Source organism: Semicossyphus pulcher, unplaced genomic scaffold (genome assembly GCF_022749685.1).
Source record: "Semicossyphus pulcher isolate SPU_LCO1_2020_fin unplaced genomic scaffold, fSemPul1.0.p SCAF_14, whole genome shotgun sequence".
In the NCBI taxonomy this organism is placed as follows: domain Eukaryota; kingdom Metazoa; phylum Chordata; class Actinopteri; order Labriformes; family Labridae; genus Semicossyphus; species Semicossyphus pulcher.
The window spans coordinates 7,474,500-7,500,859 of record NW_027211648.1 but is presented as its reverse complement, the minus strand read 5'-3'; the positions used below and the strand labels follow the sequence as shown (position 1 = coordinate 7,500,859).

Below are 26,360 nucleotides of genomic sequence, written 5' to 3'. Positions count from 1 at the left end.
AACATAATATCTGAAAATATTTTTGATAAGGTTCTTTTCCATGTGAAGAGTTGTTACCAAGCAACCTTTTTTCAGCAGCTCTGTACTGATGCGGATTCATAAATCTGCAGTAAGCTAATATCAGTCTAGTTCTAATACACTGATATTGCAGAGGTGGTGGTTAGCGCTGTCGCCTCACAGCTAGAAGGTTCCTAATTCGAATCCTAGTTTGAATCCAACGTAGCGGGCCTTTCTGTGTGGAGTTTGCATGTTCTCCCCGTGCACGCGTGGGTTCCCTCCCACAGTCCAAAGACGTGCTCGTTAGGTTCATTGGCGACTCTAAATTGGTGTGAATGTGAGTGTGAAAGTCTGTCTCTGTGCGTCAGCCCTGTGATTGACTGCCGATCAGTCCTGGGTGTAACCCCGCCTCTCGCCCAATGGCAGCTGGGATAGGCTCCAGCCCCCCGTGACCCTGAACAGTTTAAGTGGTATAGATGGGTGGATGTGAGTTTTGTCACATTTTGTATGAAAAAGTTGCTGTTCAACGGACAACAGTCATGTCTTAGACGATGGAGCTTCTTTAAAGTTGTTATATAAGAAATGTAAGAGTGCTAACTGTAATGAGATTGATGTGCTGGACATGAGATGAAACCAGTGGTTGAGAGAAAAGCGTCACAAAACACCTCTAATAAGCTTCAGGAAACTGTCTGCAAAAAAATTTATAGAAATTGGAAAATGTCAATTTAAGTCTTTATTTAATCAATAACTGTTCAGACTGATTGCAAATTGTTATTTTCAACTGATGGAAACTTTGCATGAACAAAAAGTGTCATGTTGGTCTTTTAAATGCAAAGCAGCATAATGGTGCCGCACTGCTGTGCAAGTGCAGCAAATGATCGGTGGATGAAGTTGTTGAACATACTGGATAATAAAACACCAAACTCTCGCTGAGGCTTGTGTCTTATCTTTGACAAACAACAGAAATATGACACGGTTCAGCAAGTGTTTCAACAGTCAGCAGCCAGCAGAGAGACACGCGGCGCTCCGCATGTCAAACAGCTGCTAACTTGTTAAACAAGTTGGTGCTGCTTTCTAAAACACCCCGGGGGAAATCTCACAGGTCCGGTAAGGTCTCAGCAGTCAGGACACGCAGGCGGGCAGGATCCTGGAAGAACAACAAAGGCTGAGGTGAATGCTGATGGTGCTTTTATCACACAGTGTAACAAGAGTCTTACTGTAGAACTTGATTAATATGTAGACAGGTTGATCATTTACTGTCCTCCTTTACAGATCATTTGTTTCCACAGCCTGTGCAGACATAAAAACATGCACAGTATGTTTGAAATAATGATTCAGTGCTGCAGAGATTTAGACTATTATTGCTGTCCAAACAGACCAAGCTCAAAGAGGCTTAGCAGGTCATTTCACTCTGTTTGAACAGTCAGATAAAACCTGAACTGTGTTGAACGATAAGCAGGGAGGACCAAGAGAAGCACAATTAAATAGTGATGTGTGAGTCATGAGTCAATCGTTCAAAATGAATGACTCTTTTTACTGACTCGCGAGTCACAAGTCCTCATCTCCACTAACTCATTCACTGACTCGCCCACTCCTAGCCACAGCAAACTGCGACTTTGAGGCGAGACCACCATGTAAGCCTCGCCTTGTGAGAAAAACAACGTTGGCGGTTGTTTCAACTCAGCACCCGCTCCCACAGTCCGACGCCCGGAGCTCGCTCTGTGCCCCCAGCTTACGGTCTGACTCGAGTGACACGAATCACTCGCTCAGTACCAGCTCTCCTAACATGACAGGGCACAAAAAGCACTTTTACTGCAAACAAGCATGGGAAAACGAGCGTCACATACCCTGCAAAAAGACTCGCTTTACTCTCAGAAATCGATCGATTAGGTCCAAAGGTGGCAGGGGCGGATCCAGACTTTTTTGACTGGGGTGGCCCAACTGGGGCACCAACTTATGCAGGGGTGGCATGAAGTATGTATCCACACACACGCAAATGAAGAGCAGTTAATTAACCCTTCCTTCTAAGCTTAATTCTTTAACGACTCAAACAGAAGATGTGTGGTCAGAGTAACAATTTAAAGTACTAAAGGAAAGCTGCCACATTGAAATGGAAAGAAAGCTACGAGCAGCCTGTTGCAACAAAGTCCCGCCTCTGACAAGGCAAATAGCCAATCCTAGTTTAGGATTTTGGGGTGGCAGTTGGGGTGGCCAATCAGATTTCAAGGGGGGCCCAGGCCACCCCTCTGGATCCGCCCCTGAACAGGAAGTCATGTTACAGTTTAACAACTTTACTTTCAGGTTTGTGGAGGGTTAATGCAGGAAATGTTTGATTTTATTTCACAACCTTTGTTATCACAGCAGACTCCAATATTTCACCGTCACCCCTGGAATCATTTGGTAAGATAAAAGACTTTCCATAACCGTTCATAACAGGTTTTTATGGAAATCACTGAGACTTAAGAGTTTTTAAAGTATCTTTTGGGGGAAATTTGTCGCAGCTTTTTAAAGAATTATTTAAGATATCATCTCAAAGATCTCAGTTGATGAGGCAAGTCCAGCCTCAACAGATGATGTCCAATGATGATTGCAAGTAAATGCAACACAAGATGATGGCATGACGCTCCTCCTTGCACCTTGACACTGGACGCGGGGCTGCCTGTCGGATTCTGGGTAACGATTCTGTGTGCCATCATCTTGTGTTGCATTTACTTGCACTCGGACATTGGAGTTTCACTCTTCTGAATTTCCGACCAGCCTCAAATACATGCATATATACGTTTGTTTTAGATGATGTTTAATGTGATCATTCAAAATTGGGGTGGCAGCTGGGGTGGCAAGACGCAGCTGCCACCCCATGCCACCCTGGTAGATCCGCCCCTGGCCGGTGGGGGATTCAAGCTCTGTGTAATTGACTCAAGTGGCTCAAGTGACTTGAAAACCTGACTCTCTTTAGTGACTCATGGTTAGTGAAAGAAGTCAAATCTCCCATCTCTACAATTAAATTCACATCACAATATTACGGTAATAAAAGTCTCAGACCCGATCCTGTCTTCTTTTTTCAGGTCGAGCCGTATATTCTATGTAAAAACTAAATACTCGGCGTGGGTCTGTTTTATTTAGAGCACTTTTACGAGTTTAAACTCTGGTTGAACTTTTCAAACTCCACTGTGTCTCTGTAGCTCACTCACTGCTCTCGCTCTTTCTATTCTTGCGTTTGAGCGGCTCCCGGCTGTTTCTCCTCTCTGCCGTCGCGGCTCTGAAGCCAAGTCCTGAAGTGTGGCGTCGTTTGTGAAGCTGCCAAGCTGCAGGGCGGACTGCTGAGCGGCCCTGTGTAAACCTGACACAGAAATAGCACAGACTGAGCTTTACCTCACCGCACAAAATAGCATCTATAATGGAATTTAAAATGTCATCACAAAAAGTTACGAGTATCTGGAGAACATGATTGCTTCAATTTAACTCCTGAAGCGCATGAGCAGGTAGGAATAAATCAGATTTGTGCGCAGATTATCACTTCAGTGCTCTGATATGAAGGGGAGGCTGTGCTGGGTTCAGTACCTGCTGGGGGACTCCTAGCACTCAATCTGCTGACTGACAGCGTGTAATAAGTCCTGCTCTGCCCTGTGATGGAATCAGGAGTGAAACGTCAGGACAAATCATTGGAGACAAATGGAGAAACTCCCATGAAACGAAGTTAACAGAGAAACCAGCCAGTGTTCAGAGAGGCCTAAGGCTGCAGTATCCCACTGCTGATGTGTACCTGTTGTTGAGGTGCATCTGGAGAAAGCTGCTTCCATGTCGTTCACCTGGCTCTGTAGTTTGTCCACACACTGAAAGGCTTCTTGTTTGAAGCTGCGCTCCTGCTGCAGCTGACCCCTCACCTACGTCCACACAACAGGAAACTTTAAGTTAAAATTCAACCTTATACTTTAAGGTGTTTTCTATTTTTAGCTAACATGCTAGCAGCGTGGCTCTACGGACGGCAATAACGATCTGTTTGTTCGTCCACTACTTTGGTCGGGACCGAAATGTTCCAACACTATTGAACGGCCTTGTAACTTTGAAGACGTTCATGTTTTCCTCAGGACAGGTTTAAGTGTCTCTCATCTTTCATGCAGCCTCATTATCAGGTCAAAGTTTCTGTTTGTCCTGCTAAACTAATGACTTTCCATTAGCCTTCGCTGTGTTAACTGCACCTGCTGTTAGCATGTTAGCATCTAGCTCAAAGCACTGCTGTGTCAAAGTACATCATCGCAGAGCTGCTAGCATGGCTGTAGTCTGGCTTTTCTATAGTTGCAATGAAAGTGATCAGAGTTAAAGAAGAAATCCGAATCAAAAATGTGAAGGCGTTAACAGCGAACACTTAAACAGAAAAGCTACATTATTGAGCAATTTGATTCGAATTTGATTTCTCATGGATTCAGTAACTTAGAAAAACTTAAACAAGAATAGAACTATTAGCATTTTTGCTCTACATAATTTGTTTCCCGTTGTTGCTGTTAAGTGAAAACCAAGTATCAGGGATCTGGGTGACATTAAAGGGAGGTATTATGCTAATTTGAAGCTTCATATTTCACTCTGTGATACCTGTGGAGTAGCTTAGCATTATTTACAGTTAAGCCCTCATACAGCCTCTGCCTGAAACAACTCATTCAGCTCTGTCCCTTTCAGAAACCCCGCCCCTACAAGCCCGCTTTCTTCTGATTGGCTGACTTTGTGATGTCACAAAGTGCAGCGTGTAGAAAAAAATTTGTGAAACCTGGCGTTCAAAGCAGCCTGCAGAATGAGCTGAGAAGCCTGGGGATTACTCCAACATACTTTTACCTACAGATTTGAAACTTCACCCACGTTTTAGTCTGGACATCCAACATTGTAACATTATATATGTCTTAAAATGTGTAAGATGTTTCTGGTAAACTGTGTTGAGAAATGTTAATTGTCACAGAGCTGGAAGGGGCTTTTTCTTTGCACATTAAAAGTTGACTTTAGTTCAGTGCGATGCAGATCATCTACACACCTGTCGGATCTCTTTGGCACTGCGTTGTCTGTGTAACTGGTTCATCCTGCTGCCTCGGTCCAGCTGCTCGCTGAGCTCTCCGAGCCGTCTCTCTCTGTCCTCCACGTCGGCTCTCATTTGTTCCAGACTCTGCACGCGATAGCTGTCCAGCTCCTGCCGGCTGCGGGCCTCCTGTGCGGACTGATGCTGGGCCGCACGGAGCTCCTCTGTCTGCGTATCAGCAGGATATAGTATATCCAGCTTCACAGTTTCTCAGCCTCACAGTGTTTCACATTATGAAAATATAAAATGTCATCGCTTACGTCACTGTAGAGATTTACTTTAATACGTTTACAGGAGCAAAATGTGTCACTTGTTAGATCTCAATACCAATAAATAAATCCCAACAAATTTATATAAGTTATGAATAAATGTCAGGTGAGTTTTACATTAAATACTACAACTAAAAAGTTTTGCTCTACAGTCTTCCTGTGTGGACGAGACCTCACGCACCTTCCTGTTAAGACGCTTCTTAGTGCTGCTGCACTCGGCCTGACAGCGAGTCAGCTCCTTCCTGACAGCCTCGAGCTCCTCCTGCAGGAGAACCACCTCCTCCTCTGATGTCATCTTCACTCTGAGAGCCTCGCTGCGACTGGAGATCTCCCTCTGGACATGATGGTAAATTAATAACCATTATCCTCCTCTCTCCGTGAGGCTACGTTCACTTTCCCAACCAATGCTTTATTTAAAAATATAGAAGTGAAAGACAAGATTTCAGACATAATGAAAATAAAGAAGTGGCTCAGTTGGTAGAGCAGGCGCCCTGCGTACAGAGGATACAGTCCTCAGTGCAGCAGATTCGACTCCCACCCTCAGCCCTTTGACGCATATCATCCCCCACTCTCTCCTACACATATTTCCTGTCTCTCTTCAGCTGTCCCGTCTGATAAAGGAAAAAAGCCAAAATAATTCTCTTAAAAAAATAAATAAATAAATAAAAGTTTAGGGGTTGTTAGAGCAGGCTCCCCATGTACAGAGGCTACAGTCCTCGGCGCACTGATCGCAGGTTCGACTCCCGGTCTGCCGATCATTTGGTGCATGTCGCCCCCCTCTCTGCTCCCCATGTTTCCTGTCTCTCTTCAGCTGTCCCGTCTAATAAAGGCAAAAAGGCCAAAAAAATCATCTTAAAAAAAAAAAAAAGTTTAGATGAGGATTGTGCACAATTTTAGGAAATAAATTGCCGACCTGGAGAAGGGGGGAAAATAAAAAAAGACCAGGAGGTTCAAAGATTTAAGTTGTAAATTCATGATTTGAAAAACTTGGATTATCTCTGAGATTAGAGAGTTTTTTCTATTTAAATTTCTGGCTTTATTATCTAAATATATTCATGTTTTTTTCTCGTAGATAATCACTTTTTGTCTTGTAGAGTTTCTTATTTAATCTCAGAGATTATCTGAGTAGTCTTAAGGACATTTCCCACAGCTGCTCCTTTTTGCCCACCGTGGCTCTAACAGTGTCAGAAGTGTCAAATATTGCAACCAAGCTATCTGGTGAGTGAAAAGTATACTCCAATTACATCAATTAGTACATCCATAAGTTAAATAACACGTCAAAAACTAACTAGATCAAAGTGTGTAGTGAAAATAAATGATGCTGTGGAACCTGCTGACTTTGAAGCAGCTGTCGATAAAGTTTCTCCTGGTCGAGCAGCTGCCTCCACCGGCTCAGAGTCTTCAGCTTACAGAGCAGAGCGCTCAGCCGGCTGTTCTCCTGCTGCAACTCATGGACTTCTTCTCTCTGACAGCACAGGTAAGACATGCAGGTACGTTTTAAAGTGGTCATACAACAGTTGTGTAAATCAGTGTAAACATTTAGTTCTGTACCTGTACATGTGCGAGTCCATCGTTGTCTTGAGTGCAGCCGTACTTCCTCTTGAGTTTGATAATGCGGTCCGCCCCCTCGACTCTGACTCTGTTAACCATCTCACTCACATCCTGCTCCATCTGCAGGCGCTGCTCCTCAAGTCTGCCCTGAGAGACAAACAGCAACAGAGTACAGGTAGAGGTGTCAGAGAACCAGAGGTGCACAGTCTGCTAAATGTACAGGAAGAGGTAAAAACAGCATTTTGATGCACCTTAACACATCATTTAGGGAAGAGACTTTAAACAAACAGGATTAAATGTCTCACCGTTAGCTGGATGCAGGTGCAGCAGAGGTGTCGGACCAAAGGGTCGTACTGCTCTTTAAATCTGAGCCGGAGTCTCTCCTCCAGAGTTCTCCTCTCCTCCTGCAGGTGAGCGACCTGAGCCTGCAGCGCTGACATCTCCAGCATCATCCCACGACACGCGGCAGACACCTGTCGCATAGTCACATGAAGTGTTAACTGAGGTAATGAATGCACTGAGAAGCAGGGTCAACGACTCATATGGTTGTAATCTGGCTTCTTATTGCAGCCAGTGGAGTCGCCCCCTACTGGCCGGTGGAAAGAATGCAGGTTTAGATTCTGTATAAATACAAATTGTATCGTGTATACAATAAAAACGGCTCATATCTTTGTCAACCAGAGTCAACACTTCATTTCCCAGCAGCCTCTGCTTTCTGGCCAACAACAGCAGCAGGAAAAATAACATGTTTATAAGCACAAAGCAGCTCCGAGATTATCTGACATGATTTCTCCTACATTACTCTTGTACGACGTTGTTACCTCTTTGTGAGAGTTGCTGGTCTGAAGGTCCTTTAGATGCTTTAAATCCTGAGGTTAAAAAGAGGTTTTAATTGTGTTAGAATTAGTTATAATTCTTGAGCCACACATGCATGAAAATTAAGACGTTTTCTATTTAAAACAACAGCCTGTCCAGGCCATTAAAACACCCTGTATTGTGTGATGAGGTACCTGCTCCCTGTGATGCAGCAGCCGAGTCTCCTGCTGGAGGATCCGTTCATAAAACTGCGAGTGAAGCAGGAAGCTGCGACGCTCTCGCTCCATCACAGAGCAGCCGAGGTGAGAGAGACACAGCTGGAGGTGAGCCTGAGAGACGCTCAGCTGGAAGGAGACACACTCTGGACCTTTAATACTCGGCATGTAAACCTCTTTAGGAGGTTATTGCACACATGAAGAACAATACACACTGTCATCCTCAGGACTGGGAGATGAGTATGTCGTGCAACAACACAATAATAATAATATATAATGTATTTATTGTGCATCAGGTTACCTTTCCCTCAGCCTCCTCAGCTCCCTCCATCAGCTGCTGGATGAACGTTTCCACAATCTGCGGCCGCTCAGGAGACAAGCTGTACTTCATTTGGGATTTCTTCCACAGCTCTGACAACACACACGATATTTTTATTGTCACTGCGATTATCCCGCTCCCTCTTTGGTATTATTTCAGGTGGATTTTGTGGGTGATTTTTGGTTACCTGTAGGGAGGCTTGTGTCCTGTCGTGTTCGCTCTGAAAGCACCAGAATCAGATCTCTGTTGATCCTCCTCTGCAGCGCTCGGATCATGTCACACTCTGTGCTCTCCAGCAGTTTATGAAGCTAGAATGTAGACGGAGTGTTTTACGAGTTAATGAGATCTTAAAAGAAAAACACGAGGTGTTTTATGCAGGAACTAGCTGTACTGTACCTGCCAAGTTTTCACATCCACCTCCGAAGCTCCAGGAGGGGACAGGAGAGACTGACCGCCAGAAATAATAACCTCATAGTCGCGTGCTTTACCCATGTGTGAAGCCAGAGCTCTCATACTGGGGTAGAAGATTTCAGCCCTGTAAAGTACAAACAGTTTAAATATGGGATACGTAGTATAATGTATCACATGATCTGAGGATATGATGACACCTGTATCCAGCTGTGTGTCTGTACAGCGTACCTGTAGAGCTTCACAAACTGCTGATACAAGCCGGACTCCATGAACACTCTGACACCCAGACGTGTTCGAGCCCAGCTCTCCTTCAGCACCTGCAGCTGCTTCGTCAGCAGGAGGAAGCCTCTAAGCACCGACTGCACCCGGATCGGATCCTGGAGGAGAGCAGTGGAGGAGTCCGACGCGTGAGACTTTCCTCCTTCATCTTCCAGGCCGAGTTTTTCCTGCTGAAACAAACAAACAAAGTTAATATGAGCTGACATCTGCTGCGCCTGGTTAACCGTGAGTTACCAAAACAGCTTTTTTTTTACTTCATCAGGTTTTCCGTCTTGCAGAAGGTCATCCTTGTTGCCACGGAGACGAACAGGCGCCGCCTCTCGTCCACTGTTCAGGACGTCCTCCATGAGCAGAGACACACCGAGGGTGGCCGCGTTGGCCTGCAGTCTGCTGCGATCGCTCAGACCGCTCAGACACAGCTGCAGACACACAAACATCATCTGTTTTAACTGTAGCGGACTTTGTTTGTTGAAGTCCATCCATCAATCCATTATCTATACCACTTATGCTGTTCAGGATCGCTGGAGCCAATCCCAGCTGTCACTGGGCGAGAGGCGAGGTACACCCTGGACTGATCACCAGTCAATCACAGGGCTGACACACAGAGACAGACAACCATTCACGCTCACACTCACACCTACGGGCAAATTTAGAGTCACCAATAAACCTAACGAGCATGTCTTTGGACTGTGGGAGGAAGCCATGCAAACTCCACAGTAAGGCCCACTATGTCTAGTGGAGGGAGCTATAGAAGGGGGCAGCACCCATTAAGAAATTGCTACGAACTGGGGATTGTGGGGGAAAACAGGTACATCCACCAACAGTGGCTGGAAACATGGAGGAACCCAGCTGGGCCAGATCAGCAGTCAAGATGCCGGACAAACAAAGAGGGAGAGGATTCACTCCAGAGGGGGGAAGGCAACCGGATAGAGATGTTTCGGTCCTGAACGATTCGTTCAAAAAGAACGAATCTTTTCAGTGAACGGAATGATCCGTTCACTTTCATGCATCAAAGTCGTTCCTTTCGTTCACTTGGCTCCGCTCGCGGCTCCCCACTTCTTGTTTTAGGAAACCAGACTGATTGATGTTAGCACGAGCCAATTGCGTTTCAGAGGAGGGCTGTTTGTATCACATCTAATGTATCAAATCACCATCATTGGTTAGGAGAACGACTGAACGTATCACAGACCGATCGTCTCTCTCTCTCTCTCTCTGTCTCTCCCTCGCTCTCGTTCACTGAACGAAGACCATTCTCGTTCACTGAACGAAGCGAGCGACCCGATTAGGTGCATCTGTGTATACAGGTCAATTCACAGATGTGTAAACCACTGACAGATGAACACAAACTAAACTTATTTTTCGTGAACGAGTGAGAGTGAGTGAGTTACGGGTAAACCGGAAATGTCACTGAACGACCTGGTGAACGAATGTAATGAACGAATCGTTCAGCTGAACGAGATCCGAAGATCCGGGTCACTGAAGTGAACGAGAGTTGACATCTCTACAACCGGAGACAGTGTGTGAAGGTTCACTGCTGGTGCCTCGGACTGGGAGGAGCCTTTTTGCTCCCTCACCTTTGTTCTTTTGTTATTTAAATAAAGTTGTGTGAGCTGAGAAACGCCTACCTCTGAGCATCATTCTTCCACAGTAAGTAAGCATATATAATGTGATAAGAACAGATATTATTTGTACCTAAAGTTGCTGGATGACAGATGATGATGTCTGATTATATTTTAGTTATTTATAGGCCTTTATTATATCAGTTACGGTAGATTGTTGTTAAGCTACAATAATTATATAACATTGAATACTGGGTTAGAAAAACAACATTTGTGCAGTTTAACATGAATTAAATTACAATATGTTCCACAGAGAAATCTTGACTGAGTCATGGTGCCATCATTAGACTGTACCATTAACAATAACATATTAGAGGTTGGACCTGCATGCAGAATTCAACAGGAGGAACGTCCCAAACAGGCAGAGGAAACAACCCATGACGGGCTGTGAAGCTCCTCCATGGATACATCCTCTGAGCCTGCATAGAGAGACAAAATCTTTAATATAAAATATACACATATTTCCTACACTCTTGCCTCATGATACTACACTTTAATCTTTAAGATTATCCCACCTGACGGCCTTTAGTCTCCAGAGGTGGAGGAACAGACAGCGTGAGGCTGAACACCTCAGAGTGGATGCTGTCGCTCAGCAGGGGGAGCGCGGCCGCCATGTTGTCGCTGACACTCTGGTAAGAAGCAAGATCTCCAGAGGAGAGAAACACCTCCCTAAAGAGACACATCAAGCAAAGGAAGGAACAGATTTATTTTAATATTGTTAGGCGCATGTTTTCCTTTTATAGATGCTGACAGTAAGGAGATGATGAAACACACGTCCTAAGCTGGACGCAGATGTTGGGATTTAAGGACCATAACAGAAATACCATTTATGCAATATGAGGTTTTTAAACTGAACAAAAACTTTTTAATCATTTGGATACACATAACAATTTGGTGGATCAAAACTGATGACAGCCTCACTCACTGACCTGATGAGGAGTCTCACAGCCGTATCAAACTGCAGCAGGAGGATGCTCCTGCGCAGCTGCAGCAGACGGCTCACGGACTCTGAGCTGCTGGGATCAGACAGACGGTCGACCTGAAGCTGGATCTCCTGCAGCTCTGCTCCTGCACAGAGGATGACACACATTTGTACTGGGATTGACTGTCATTATACTTGTTCAATATCAGTCTTTTAATAGATAGAGAATACTGGTCTTTAATCAAAGCTCACAGCCACGCTACCAAGAGAGCAACAGCCCGGTGTGATGCTTCGTTTACAAGATCTACTCACCGATGCCTTCAGTGCCTCCCCAGTCAGCAGCCAGTGAACCCGATGCGTCCTCTCCTCTCCTGCTGCTCCACGAGTCGTCCGTGTTTCCCAGTCTGGAGAAACTAACCAGGTAATAAGTGATGTCATGAAGCGCTGAGGCAATCTGCAGAGTGTGATGGAGAGCTGCAGCACAGGCCTGTTGAAATCACAAACACAGAGCAGTAAAGACTTATAAGTTATCAGAAATAATACACATGAAAAATATAAGCAGCTCAATGTATCTTGACTTGTTCTGCTGTATTAAAATGATGGGTTCAGGGGTCTTACCGTCACATTCAGTGTTTTAAACATGCGGAGAACGTCAGAGAAGTGAGGGACGAACCACAAGTTGAGGAGCGTTTTTCCGTCTGCAGACAAAAGCTGAGAGGACCTGTTTGAGAGACGTGATGAATCAACATCTAACTTGACAACTGTACAAACATGAGATCTGTTTTAATGAATAAACCTTTTCTGGTTTTGCATGTTAGAGACGCCTCAACATTGACTCTTAACAATAATAGTTGAAGGGGAAGGAGATCATACACACACTCTTCAACCCTTAAAATCTGACACCAATGAATCAGAACTAAACATACATGACTTTTTGATACACTTATATTGATTTATGGTGTAGATATCCATTATTCTGAGCATAACAAACATATATTTTAGAGTATATTTTTAATTCATGGAGGCATATCATAAATATATATGCACATTTCTTGTTTTCTTCTACATGTTGCTCAAAAGGGGGGCCGCCTGATGCCCCACGGTTGAAAAAACACAAGCAAAAGCCCTCTAAGGTGTTGCCTAAAGGACAATGGATCCCAACCTGTGGGTCCCAACCCTCACCAGGAGTCACCAAACGTTCACAGGGGTCACGAGACCCTTGATTTAAGGGGGGTGGAAGCAGGGGTGTATTTTATATCTTTCTTAAAGAAAGTGAACATCAAGTGTTTAACCTTGTTAACATCTCCATGTGGTGTTTTTCATGTGCTACAAGACATATCAGGGACAACATCAGCAGTCATCTCCATGGCTGGGCCTGTCTGCTTTTAAACTGCAGTGTACCAAGGACAGGCTGAACAACACGTTTTCAGATTGGCAGGTTTGAGACGTCACAAACCTAAGGAGCCAATCCCGTTAATGGACGGGGTGACGCTATGCGTATCATTATGTGTAACCTATGGCAACCACTTCAGAGATGCGTGAGCCAGCTGTAACCATCATCTTAAGTTTTGCAAACTCATTGCTAATTACTACATTTCAAGCTAGCTAAGTTTCAACAAGTTGCCACTAAACGATGGCAGAGACGTGTTTTGTTTTCACGACGGAGGGTGCGGTTGGAAATCTGCACAGTGGGCGGGGCCTATGTAGATTGGGGAATTTTTAATGAGGGAGAAGGAGGAGATGCCTTGAGAGGGTTTTTTACAAGGTAATTAAATGTATTTTGAAAAAACACATCAGACACAATTTATTATTTTAAGCATTTTATAAGCCTTAAAACATGACTGGAGCTGGTCTTTAAATGATATAAAATACACAGGATATAAGGGCAGAGTAAAGACTAAGATTAAAGCTGGTTGTACCTGGGGTCAGGGCAAAGGTCACCTCCTGAGTCCACAGCGGGAGCTCTGGCTCGCCCCATCATAAAGTGAGACTTCCGGACGGAGGGGATGTCGTCCAACAGCGAGGTTAGACTGAAGTAATATTCAACAATCTGAGCTCTCACACAGTACTGAGAGATCTGTGAGCTGAATCTGTGGAAAACAGGCGAACACAGGATTCATTTTCAACAACGTGAGCTGAAGTGTTTTGTTTTTGGATGCAGAAGTTTTTCCCGGACGTACTTATTCAGAAATTCGATTATCAGCCTCCTTTTGATCTTTGCTGCCTCCTCCTGTGATTAGAGAGAGATTCATTTTACTTGATGGATCACATTCATCCTCCTGCTCAGCCGCATGAGAAACCACCCCTGTGTGCTACTCACTGGAGTCTTTATAAGACCCCCCACGGCCCGTTTCTTCTCCATAAACGAGTTCAGCATCTCATCACGCAGACCCACTTTTTCCAGCTGGATGGACACGAAAGCCTCCATCAGCCTGGAGACACAAACAAGATTGTGTTTATTAAAGAGACAGAACAACAGCACTGCTCATCAGCTGCAGACCAGGGGAAATTACCTTTGCTTGGTGGTGGTCGTGGGAGTTCTTGAAGAGGCTTTGGAGGGTGAAGAGATGTCGGTGTCGCTTCCAGGTTTGGAGTCAAATTTTACATCTTTATCAGAATGAACGACGACTTCATTCTGAGAATAAATAAGAAAACAAAAATATATGAGCAATACTTCTTTAATGTAGCAAAAACCAGAGGTGGAAGTAGATATCTGATTTGTTACTCTCGTAAAAGTACCTTCACATTATTGTGAAAATACTCCACTATAAGAAAAGTCAAAGAGGTAAGAGGTAAAAGTTCTTATTCTGCAGAAAAGTGTCGTTGCACTATTTTGTATGACATTATGACGACTGCTTCTGATGCATCAACGTGCCAGTAATATTTAGCTGTTGTAGCCAGAGCTTGTTTTAACTACTTTACATGACAAGTAACAGTTTGATATTCAGGTTCAGGGTTTGAGTCCAACCCTTCATAATGTCAAAAGGCGAATCCGAGCAGTCGCGACGTGATTAATCGAGTGGAGAAAGAGAAAAACTAATTGAATATTGATTTGAATTTGACCTCTTTGGGCCTCAGAGTGCAACTTTTATAAAACAAGACTAGGTCAAAACCTTGTATGTGGCTGACCGCATCAGGTCAATGTGCGCTTTGTGGGCAATGTGTTACAAGGACTGTCCTCATGAGGCCGACGACAACGTGTTTGAAAGCAGGTGCGCGCTGCGGACGTAGGTGAGGACAGCGGACGAGCAGTGGAAGAGCAGCCCCGCCTACTCCCCGAACAAAGTATCCAGAGCCGTATAGACAGAGAGTCGCGTCAGTGGAGGGCCAATATGCGCCATGATCCGCCATTGTGATGCCGCAACTCTCTCTGTCTCTAGAGCTGTGAAAGTACCGTCAGTCAGTCACATACAGACCCGTGTGTAGGGCTGACCCCAGCGCTCAGCCAATAAGAAGTTTAAAGGCAAATTGTCTCTCTGTTGGAATAGCTAAAAACATATCTAAAATGTAACAAGAGGCCCACATTTAGACAAGTTTTTTGCTTTAACTATGAATTTGAAAATGTCCTACAGCTGCCCAATGATGAAGTGGAGTTGGAAGTTCAATATATTTTCCCTGAAATGTAGTAAAGTAGAAGCTCTGTACTTGATTAAACATACTCCACTGAACAGTACAAACCTCAGCTGAAGGTGCGACACTTCCTGCCCAGTGACAAAGACAAACCAGCTTCACTGCACTCATCAAAGCGTTCTTCTGTGTCACCTGGCAGGCCAGAGACACCTGCAGGTTTTCCAAACTCTGTTTGTTCATAAGCTGAGAAGAAATCGAATACATTTAGTAAGTCACAGGATCATTTACAGTTTGAGTAGTTCTTTTCTTCATTGGCTCATCATTCATTGTAACCCACATGAGTAACTGACTCCTCCGAGCTGAAGCTGAACCTCCCGATCTGGTTCTCGTCCAGCTCCCGGATGCTCAGAGGCAGGTGGGCCGGGCTGAACCTGCAGCAGAGAGAGCACTTTAATTCTCTTTGAAAACATTACTGCTCCTGTTGAAAAGCAGAAATAACGGAGCACATGTGGAGAGGCAGCGGCTAAGAGGGAAAGCATGCGTAAACATCTGTTTTATGTCAGTACTAGAACTACAAACTGAGCTGAATGTGAAAAACAACAGAGACTACAAAGTCCAGTTTTAACACAGAAAAGGATCATGCATGTTAGTTATGAACCTGTCCACACAGCTGTCGTCCTCCAGTATCGCTGTGATGAAAACAGGCCGCTGCTCTGTTTGGTGTTTCTGCTCAGCGACCTCAAACTGCACCGGCCTCAGGTAAAGGTGGAATTCATCGAAGCCGAGCTCTGAGGCCACGTTCCTGTACAACCTGAGAAGAACAATGAAGTTTAACAGTCTTTTACAGGCGACCTATATGGGATTACACTGGGTTTCTGTACAGCAATGTTACCAGACCGACATTTATGTTAATAATTATAACCTTTAATTGTAATTAAATTACAGGAACTAAATCAAAAACTCGTCAAAACTGTGTATCACAAACCAGTGACGTCACATGGGCTACATCCTCCTCTTTTACAGTGCAGGGTCTTCCTTTGGTCCCCCAAGTACCAAAACCAGATCGATTATTTAAGGCCTAATTGGAGGTGATATTTAGGTTGTTTCTAGAACAATCTTTAATCTGCTTTGATAAGAAACTGATTCCATACTTGAATTTTGGTCTTATTCTGATTTGTGCCCTATTTTGTGATCTTTGTCTTGTGTTGTTGGACTGTAACTTGATGTAATCGCTGCCGATGTTGGCTGCAAGATGAGACGTTTATCCTCAGTGAGGCTTTTTTTCTTCCTTTCCAGCCCTATCAAGTGCAGTGACCCTTTAACCCTTAGTGAGTGTTATCTTAACTGTGCCAGATGGGCAGTCTCCGAGGCCGACTCCAGCAGACGGTGGCGGACGGTGACGAGCTCCAGCAGCCTGGAGAACGTTTCCACTGCATACGTCTGTTTCTCTCGTCCCTGCATCAGGTCCCTCTCCTCTGCGGATCTCACCAGCGACAGCCCCACGTTCTGGACCAGAATCGGGTCCTCGATAAACACATCTGAGAACAACTGCCAGTGGAAAAATAGAGGTTACACATACATGCTTTATTATTTCAACTAAAATCAATTCAAATAAATCCTCCAGAGAGTAAAAACCCACATCCTTCTGGATCTGAGCGCTGTAGGAGGCTCCAGGTGGAGGCAGGTCGCTCCAGCTCTGCAGGGCCTTCTGCAGGAGCTTCTGTCGCAGGCTGAGTTTGTCCATGCTGCTGGTGGCTCCGTGCAGCTCACAGAGCTCAGTGTGAGCCTGATCTAAACTGTGATAGACCGCAGAGGCCAGGCAGAGGGACGGATGGACCTCCAGGAGGAAAACGTTCATCAGGGCAGGGCTGAAAACACAACCAGATAAGGTACATATAGAGATTTAAGAAACAAAGTAAGGAGGATACCACATCCAGAGTGGAAAGACTTTAAGTGTATTTACTCGCCTGCTGCCTCCGAGTGAGACCACATGTTTGGGGACATAGTTTGGTGGAAGGCCGTAGTCGTGAACGGAGCCTTTGTGGTCGTCTCTCCAGATACGATGGAGGTACTGCCGCTGTTTGTCAATCTGAGGAGACAAACAACACAATCTGTAAGAACACACAAGCAACAGACAGGAGAAAGTAAGCTTTATTAGCTTTAGCAAGACAAACACACATTGCTTGTGCTTTTACACATAAAGAGCGGTGTAAAGGGGATGCATTTATTCCCAAGAACACTAGTTACTACAGTCAGACTAAGGCTGAAATAAACTATTATTTGCATTATGGAATTATCCGCTGATTAGTCCAAATTAAAGTCTTTAAAACGTTTGCTTTGACAGACAAACATTATAAACCAAAGGACAATAAATGTACAATCATGTACGACAAAAATAGAGCAAATCGGAAAATTTGAGAAGATAAAAATAGCAAATATTTGGTATTGCAACACTGGGTATAAGTTAATGTTTATGTTGCAGTTGTTTTGCAGTTGTTTTTTTAGGGAGGTGTCCACCATAGTTGGTAATTGGTTGAGAAGTAGTTCCGGGGGAGGAAAGAGATAGTAACTGTGATAAAGCCACTTTTAAGCAGGTGTTTGGCGTGTTGGGAAGACAGATGTTAAGCGAGCGAGAGCTAAGTGAGAGAAGCAGTAAGCCAACCTGTTTGTTGTTTTTTCGGGGACACCTCAACCTCCGGTTAGCTGTTGCTGCGACAAGGAAATAAATCTGGGCTCTGCTGAGCGAGCAACGCACATTGCCTCCTCAATCCTTCTCCATCTGTCTAACATTCCCCCGCTACAGGCTTAAAATACAAAATATTTGCTACTTACTTTTGTTCGATCATCTAATCGCTATACTGTCTAACTGTTGCATTTCTAATTTCAAACAACAGAAATTTTACATTTGCATTCTGCACATTCACATCATTAAAATCCTGTGCAGACTTTTTCACCTGATTGTGCAGAATGTCTCTGATCAGCTGCTGGTGGCTCCGCAGGCAGCCCGTTTCAGCTCTGTAGACCTGAACAAAGTAGTCCTGGTTCAGGTCCAGATGTGGCCGACTGTGCATGATGTCGGTGATCACTCGAGCCAACGCAGACCTCTCCTCGGTGCCTGCCGTGTGCTGGTAGGCCTCGTAGTAACAGTTCAAGAGCTGGAGGTCAAAACAAATACTCCAGATGAGACGTATGAAGACAAAAGATTACATAAAATTAAATGTACAAAAAGTGCTTGTGACATCATCTCTCTACCTGCACTTTGCTCTCCAAAAACTCTGTCTCACACGTCCACAAGTCAACAAGCACAGAAACACGGTTGACGTCTGTCCCGGCCCAGGACAGGATGTCTTCTCTCTCTGCGTTTCCCCTCTTCATCATCCCGTCTCTGTGGATGTAGTGAGAGCCGACGAGGAGGAGCTCGTTCTCCAGCTCCTGCAGGTCCTTCAGAGCCACGTCGTACACGATGTAAAACCCTCTCTGGTCCTGAGTGTGGACGAGCTGCTCCTCTGAGGTGTAGAAATCATGAAGGTTCTCCACCTCGGCGAACTCCATGAACTCTGAGCAGCGGACCTGAAATATAAAGAAGTCAAACGCTGTATTCATGCAAACAAAAGCCCCACTTGTTTAGGCTGTGTTTAGTCTTTAGGACGTACATGAGGCATTATAAGTGATCATGCTGTGTTAATAAATGCAAAGCAGATACACACCCTTAAAGCATGTTTACTGTCGTTTTCAGTAATCAGCTGCAATATATCCTGATGTGCTTGTACCTTAAAGTCAACAGGAGTGTCGTGCATGAACTGGAGCGAGCCGAGACCTCCTGCCTCCCCTCCCCCTCCTCTGGCCGCGTTCATCCAGCCTGTTTCCTCCGCTGTGCCGCACAGCTCTCCTTCCTCCAGCTGCAGACCTGCCAGGTCAAAGGTCAAAGTCCTCTCCACAGAGCACAGGTAGTTCAGCAAACCCAGGGAGACGCGCTGTGTATATATATCAGACAAGAAAAATATTGTTTATTCTGTTGATTTTTTTTTGTTTATGGCAAGAGGCACTGTGTACCAAACATCTCACCTGGAGATGTCTGATTTTAAGATGACGCAGGTAAATCAGGGACAGGTAAGCTCCTCTGGTTATGATTGGATCTGAGGCTCCGTCCTCCAGACCCAGCAGCTGTAGGCGCTCCTCCAGAGAGTAACTGTGTTTTATAGAGGAAAATGCTGAAAAGATAAGATAATGTTCTGCATTTTTACGTGTAATTAAAAGCACTAATCGTATTTGTTTCAGTAACTTATAGACATCTTGATAACCCCATAACAACATTCATACATACCCTTTATTTGTTGCGCTTTGACTCCTCAGACTCTTCTCCTCCTGACCTCCTCTGCCTGCAGATCTGCTTGACTGATCACGAGTTCCCTAACAAGACAAACGTCACTTTTAATAAAACGTCTGACGATCGCTGAGGGAAGCAGAGATTTGTGTTTTTTTTGCAGCCCCTCTGAGCAGAAAACTTGATGATACATGCCTGAGCGGGAGCGGCAGCGCTGTAAACACTCGTCCAGATCTCAGAGATGTTGTGTCGCTTTGTGTTACCGCAGAGTGAGGGTGATGAGGTCGGCGCAGGTCGGACTTCGCTAACACGAGCAGCGTGTTGTTTTAAAGCTGCAGCTACGCGGAGAACGTCAGGGACCTGGTGATAAAGAACACAACACCTGATACACAGCTTAAGCTCGATGACAGATAAAACGACTCTTTATAGAGATTAAACGACATAAATTTGATACTTTCTGATCAAGATGATGAATGTACGGTCACTTGATAGACAAATATGAAGATGATAATTAAATGACACAGATAGCATCTTGTACCAAAGGTCCACTGACTCCTGGAGGCATTGATTTCAAGCTGTTACCTGCAGAAACCTGCTGTGCATCCTCAGCAGCTCATCGACAGACTTCTTCTCCTTCAGCTTTGTGATGAGCTTCTGCTGCCACGGATCCCGTTTGGGCTTCACCTGCAGGACAGAAACAGTCGATATCTGCTGTCCTCCCACCTCCACAAAATCCTCAAAGTTCTGCTTTAACGAGCTCAGATGTGTGGAGGGACTTTACCTGGAAAAACATCCTGAGGTTTTTATTATAACAACAAACCTGGACACGATCAATGTTGGAGGCGATGTCGTAGTAATATGTGTGCTGGTACATATGTTTTGTGAATGCCCTAATATTTCTTCTCACTGGATGGATGTGGTGACTGCCACCAGATCAATAATCACCTAAGAGCTTGATCTTAATTTCAGTGTTAAATACCTTAAAAATGTGCTAACTGGGTTGAGAAATCAGGACAGATATCTTTCTACAAATACTTTTCATTGGGGGCTGCACGGTGGTGCAGTGGCTAACGCTGTCGCCTCACACCTGGAACCAGCAAGGTTGCTGGTAGGATTCCTGATTCGGACGTAGGGGGCCTTTCTGTGTGGAACTCTCCTCATGCATGCGTGGGTTCTCTCCTGATCCTCCGGCTGCCTCCCACAGTTAATTGGTGACTCTAAATTGCCCGTAGGTGTGAGTGTGAAAGGTTGTCTGTCTCTATTTCCCCTTTCCCACCTAAATTAAGCGTGTTGACGCTGGTTTTTCAGACCCAGGAAGACCTGCTTATAGATGCCAATTGTCTCTTTTCCCATTGCCAGTGAAGTATACTCTTTCCTGCTATGTCACCGTCTGACGTCACAAACAAGTCAGCAACAGGGTTAGTAAACAGTGAAGATGTTACTGTGGTTAGGTCTTTATTGTATCTATTTCTCATTCAGTCAGTCAAACTCGGTGGCAACAAATCTGGAACGATGTTCGAGCGCTGCTTGGATGGAGACGGGCGGAATTGAAGCTGAGATGACAAGGAGTAGCAGAAGTTACTGATAGAGCATAGCATCGTGCCGGAAAGGGGGCGGAGATTAGTGTGTTGACACAGGTTTTGTGTTCCCATCAATGCCGATTACAGCCAAGGCGATAATTGCCCGGGTCTACTGCAGAGTTATTTGACCCGGGACTGAATGCAGATTGAAACTTTTCCCATTAAGCAAAAAAGCCGAGTGTTAGTGGGTGTTAGCGGGTTTTTTGACCAGTGGGAAAGCGGCTTTAGTGACAGCCCTGTGATTGACAGGCGATCTGTCCTCTCGCCCAATGACAGCTGGGATAGGCTCCCGCCCCATGATGACATGATGACAACAAAAGACAGACAGACTGTCTTTTGTTGTCTGTACTGTCTGTTTTGTGTTTGTTTAAAAAAACTACTTTTGCTTTAACAACTTGAAACTAAAACAGAGTTACAGAGTATTTTCTTAGAAGTATGGTTGATAAAAAGTGATGTGCAGAAACACAAAGAACAGGAATGTTGGGGGGCGCTGGTTTAGCTCAGTGGGTAGAGCAGGTGCCCCACATACAGAGGCTACAGTCCTCGACACAGCAGCTTCAAGTTTAACTCCCGCCCTCGGCCCTCAGCTGCCCTATCTAATAAATGTAAAAATAACAAATAAAAAAAGCCTTTGATTAAAATCCAAAGTTTTAAATCCAAAAGTTGTTGACTTGGCGCCTTTTTCACCCTTCACCAGACACTGAGAGGGAGATTAAATGAATGGCATCATCCCAGGGAGTTTTTAGACCGTGAAGTTCCTCGAGTCAAAGTGCAACGTCAGCATTAAAAAGTCTTTCCAAGTACTTGAAGAGGACATAAAAACAGGGCTGACTGCATTAGAAGCTGTTATTGATACACTTTGTTTTTCCCAAACTAAAAACCATCTGGAAGCTCCGGCGAAAAACAGTATTTGGAGAGACTATTAATTATTCTGTTTATATTCTCGAACCTGTATGAAGGGGATCCAGTTGGCCTCCTTCTTCAGCGCCTGGCTCGGACTCTTCCTCCCCCACTGGCTCCGTTTGACCTCTGACCCGTCGTACTGAGGAAACGTTTTCATCTCCTCTTGTTGTCGGAAAATCTCTCTGAACTCCCTCCACACCTGCTGAGACAGAGGCAAAGATTCAGACTGATTGATGCACTTTAAATGCACAGTTTTAATACAGCAGGATTTTTGGTTTATAAGTTGCATGAGTTGGACAAGATTACCGTGCTGAATAACTCCATCTCGTCTGCGGTGGTCTTAAGTTTCTTTGTGTCATAGGACAGGTGGAAGTAATCGATCAGGGCCTGTAGCTCAGGTAGAAACTCCTCCAGGTGAACAGTGTGCAGGGGAACAGCCAGTCCTGTAGTTGAGGGTAGTCATTAATAAACTGTTGTTTCCCTGCTTTTTCTCTGTAAGTGGACACTGGTTTGAATGAGCATGCGTCAGTGTGTTTTAGGTTCGGTAAAAAGTTCTGTCTTTTTACCCCAAAAAGCTTTTAGTCATCGTACGTTTGGATAAGAAGTTATAAGCCCGACCTGCGACACAGAAATCCCCTTTGTAATTTTTACCATTCGCTGCTAGAAGAGAGGCTTTTGCTTGGAAATACTGTTTGGCTAATTGATCAAACTACTGGCTACAGTATCAGGAGTTTTCGGTTACACATTCGTCTGCTTCTCTAGATAATAAATCACTTTGAATTTTGAGCTTGAAAGGAAACAGGAGCTGAAAAATAATCTCACCACACGGTCCTTTAGTAGCTGTATGGGGCTTTTTTATTATGTCAAATAATCCTGAGTTTGCCTAGATGTCATAAAATCTTAGATGTCAAACTTCCATTAGTTTTGATGATATCTTGTCAATAAATCCTGATGTCTTTGTTGACGCCCTGACCTTCCACTAGAACCATTTACTTGTACAGAAGAAATATCAGAATCTAATGAAGAGATTTCCTCATCATTTAGTGGACACAATCAGAGGATCGCTATAGTAGCCTCTTTATTAAATTTTCTGGGGCGGCTGTGTCTCAATCTGAAGGTTGGGGGTTCGATCCCTGACTGCTACAGTCCTCATGTTAAAGTGTCCCCGTTGCTCCCCAAGGCATAGCCTTCGATGTATGAATGTAGTTAGTTCCTAATTGGAGATTGGCACTTTATCATCAGTGTGTAAAAGTGCCATTAGAGTAGTTGGAAGACTAGAAAAGCGCTATATAAGTAGAGTCCACTTACCCCCTGACCTTACACTAGCATCACCACAGGCCAGAAATGTACCTTTGTACACAATAAATATCCGAATCTAAAGGACAGATTTCTTAATAATTTACTGGACAAAATCATAAAGCAAACCGCGTCCATACACTCTCCTTTAGCTTTTCCTCTCGGTGCCCCTTTTTGTATTCAATGATTCTTCTACTGTCACCTTCTGGGCAACTTTTAAATTTTAAGCCCAAAACCTAAGTGCTTAAGTGTTGTAATTGTTATAATATTATATTTCTGATTTTATTGGAATCTATTGAGACAGTCTTAAAAGGTAAAGTTTAAGGCTCTCACTGTCAGTATGTTGAGTCTTAGGTGAAGTTTCCTCCTGAACTTTGGACTGTGGTTCTTTATCTTTTCTCTCACATGCTGGTATGTAGTGCAGCACCTGTGGAAGAGTTTTCAAACTACATTTGAGGGTACATGATAAAAATGATTCAAATAAATCAAAACTGATGTATAAGAAAAACGAAATGAGGAAGATGAAAACTGGATTGTTACCCTGAGGAAACTGTGAATGCTCTTGACAGAGTGCAGGTGGCAGACGAGCCATCGGAGGTAAACGATCACATCGTCCTGAGTGAGCAGGTTAGTGAGGTTTCCTCGGCCGGTCAGGATCTTCTCTCTGCTCGCCGACAGCCTGCGGGCTCTCTGAACCGTGTCCTCGTACTCACTCGTCAAATACGACACCTGATCCTGAGGGGGGAAAGTGGCTGATGAGATGTGGTTGTGACGAATCAGCTGTGTGCAGAAGATAAATTTGCTGCTATATCTGCTGCTTTTTCATATCGTATGTAATCGTTAACAGAACATTTTTGAGTTTCAGACTGTTAACCCACATAAATCAGAAATATTGGGTAAGATTTTCACATTGCCTTCATCACATTTTCTCCCTTACACCCTTGCAGTTGTAGGAAATGAACTATAAGGAGGATTATCCACCAGAAGAAAACTTCATGTCATAATGATTCCTTTGACGTGTTGCCAGAACGAGGCTCAGGATGTCACCTTGTAATGAGGATAAAGCTTCTCAATGATGCTGGTGTGGCGGCAGAATCTCCTCCATCTCAGCATGAGCAGGTATTTAATCTGAGCCAAGTGAAATGATCTGTCCATATAGAACTGTGGACAAGCACACAAAAAGAGTTTAAATGACGTTTTCTTTCCATTCTGTTTTGCTACATAAACTCTGATAACCTAACTTATGATGTTTTATTTGCTGCAGTGTTTCTGTCCTCACCTGGTGCAGCAGTGCAGGCAGACTGTCAGGAGTGTACTCCAAACTCAGGCAGCTCTCCAGCTCTCTCTGCATGATGTCGGCTGGAGACTGAGCAGGCAAAGCTTCAGCCACCTGCAACCAGCAAGAGAGTGGAGCTAATAAATTAAAATTACCATTATATTGTCCAGAGGCTGGAAAAACCACCTAAATGAGTTTTCTGTAGCCCTCAGACTGTCCTTGATAAAAAATGAAAGATGAGTTTTCAGTCTCACCTGAAGCCCTCTCCTCAGAGCTTGTTCCCTTTCAGCACAGAAGAAAGAAATATCCTTTGGAGGTAGAACAGAACTGAAACAAAACAATGAACCAATTTTCAAAAAGCTCTTGGACAAATAACCTTTAAAGTAAGACTGTGCCTAACTTAAAGAAGAGATAGACCTAAAACTGCATATAGAAAAACTTAAAGCCTTCTGTCTGGTATAACAGAATGGCTAAAGGTAGCTAACGTAAGCTAACGTTAGCAACTTATGTGTCCTCACTGGATCAGTTTACTGATTTTACTTGCACACTCACAGTTTTGTACTATGCTTAAGCATTTAATCTAGGTCTCATTGTAGCAGTTTTACATTTTAAATGTTATATTGGTTTTAGCATTAGGCTACTATATTTTTAAACAAGATGCTAACGGCTCAACACAGCAGTGTTTCAGCTAAATACTAACAAAAGAATGCTAACCTAATGTTTTGTTAAAATTCCAATAACTGTAACCTTCCAAACAGCCTTGGCTATGTTGTTTGTTTGTTTTAACTTTAATACAAATAAATCTTGTTTTTATCGAACTGAATTGATCTATAGTGTTTAGCCTATCATGTTCACCATCTTGGTTTAGCTTATTAACAAGCTAATTATCACTAAACACAGTGAACAGCTAAGGCTAATAAGGTTAGCAGATATTTGGACATTAAAAAAAGAGTTTAACATAATACATTTTTGGCCTGATGATGGTGTTTGAGTAAGGCATCAACAAATTTATTATAATTCATCCTTTAGGGAAAATGTGAAGATAATACGGCAATCCATCCAATAGTTTCACGTATTTCAATCAAAGCTACAAATGTCAACCTCAAAAGTCAGAATGTATTATCGAGGCACCAAGTGTGAAAAAAATGTGTTTTTTAGGGTGGAGGGGTACTTTAACTTCCACAAATCTGGTAATTGAGACAGTTGAAACACAAAGGATTATTTGCAACAGTATCAGACACAGGGACTCCCAATAAAATAATCACAATCAAAGATTCACACCTGTAACATCTGGAGGGCTCTGCTCCCCGTTGGAATCCATTCTCTTCAATTTCCGACCTGAGTGCTGATAGCTGAGCTGACAGCTCTGCCTCCATCTGCTGCACTTTAACAGAGGAGGAAACTGTGTACTCGTCACACATGGCAGACCTTCTTTTTAGACAGGATTAACTTGTTTAGAAACTGGGAAATACAAACATTTCAACATAAAAAAAATACACCTTAAAGTCTGCCAAATCTCTGCCACTCACTCGACTTGTTGTGGCGCAACCATGGAGACATCGAGGACGACTTCCTGTCCCATTTCGTGTCCTTCATGTGTGGACAGTGACTGCATTTGAACACTAGAGGGCCCTAATGCTACGCTAAGATATTTTCTGTAAGCACGATGATGTCAGTGATGTTGTGCTTTTTAGATACTTACCATTTTACCTCTAAATACAACTCCACACAGTACAGTTTGTAAGTAACACATTTTGCAGAGTGCACCAGTTATAAAGTCTACTTCCGCTATCATGCATTCGAAAACCTTGACTCATTATGAGCGGGTCCATTCCTCTTGGATACAGTGCGTGATTGGCTCTTAGCCATAGTTTGATTATCCAATAGGAAATCAGCTCCACAATGACTGCAGAGTCAAGTCTGCAGCTGTGCAATTATTCTGGAGACAGAA

At 43.9% G+C, this 26,360-nt stretch overlaps 1 protein-coding gene across 1 annotated transcript; it reads right to left on the bottom strand.

The window, feature by feature from the left end:
- Window positions 1-1,046: 1,046 nt before the first annotated feature.
- LOC138591165 (uncharacterized) lies at window positions 1,047-25,830 on the bottom strand. The gene is made up of 46 exons (XM_069661686.1): window positions 25,691-25,830; window positions 24,664-24,736; window positions 24,413-24,523; window positions 24,181-24,294; window positions 23,674-23,868; window positions 23,467-23,560; window positions 22,144-22,280; window positions 21,884-22,036; window positions 19,937-20,038; window positions 19,550-19,714; window positions 19,355-19,440; window positions 19,096-19,219; window positions 18,801-19,004; window positions 18,283-18,600; window positions 17,985-18,185; window positions 16,998-17,119; window positions 16,670-16,898; window positions 16,376-16,578; window positions 15,689-15,841; window positions 15,368-15,461; window positions 15,139-15,273; window positions 13,974-14,095; window positions 13,781-13,892; window positions 13,641-13,690; window positions 13,380-13,550; window positions 12,079-12,181; window positions 11,773-11,947; window positions 11,468-11,606; window positions 11,054-11,207; window positions 10,862-10,957; window positions 9,174-9,338; window positions 8,869-9,089; window positions 8,626-8,764; window positions 8,417-8,537; window positions 8,212-8,321; window positions 7,890-8,039; window positions 7,701-7,748; window positions 7,185-7,352; window positions 6,880-7,026; window positions 6,659-6,793; window positions 5,510-5,662; window positions 5,018-5,227; window positions 3,761-3,881; window positions 3,559-3,621; window positions 3,189-3,337; window positions 1,047-1,144 (listed from the first exon to the last, which is right to left on the bottom strand). The coding sequence occupies exons 1-46, from the start codon at window positions 25,828-25,830 to the stop codon at window positions 1,094-1,096; spliced, it is 6,426 nt and encodes a 2,141-aa protein (XP_069517787.1). The 3' UTR covers window positions 1,047-1,093.
- Window positions 25,831-26,360: the final 530 nt, after the last annotated feature.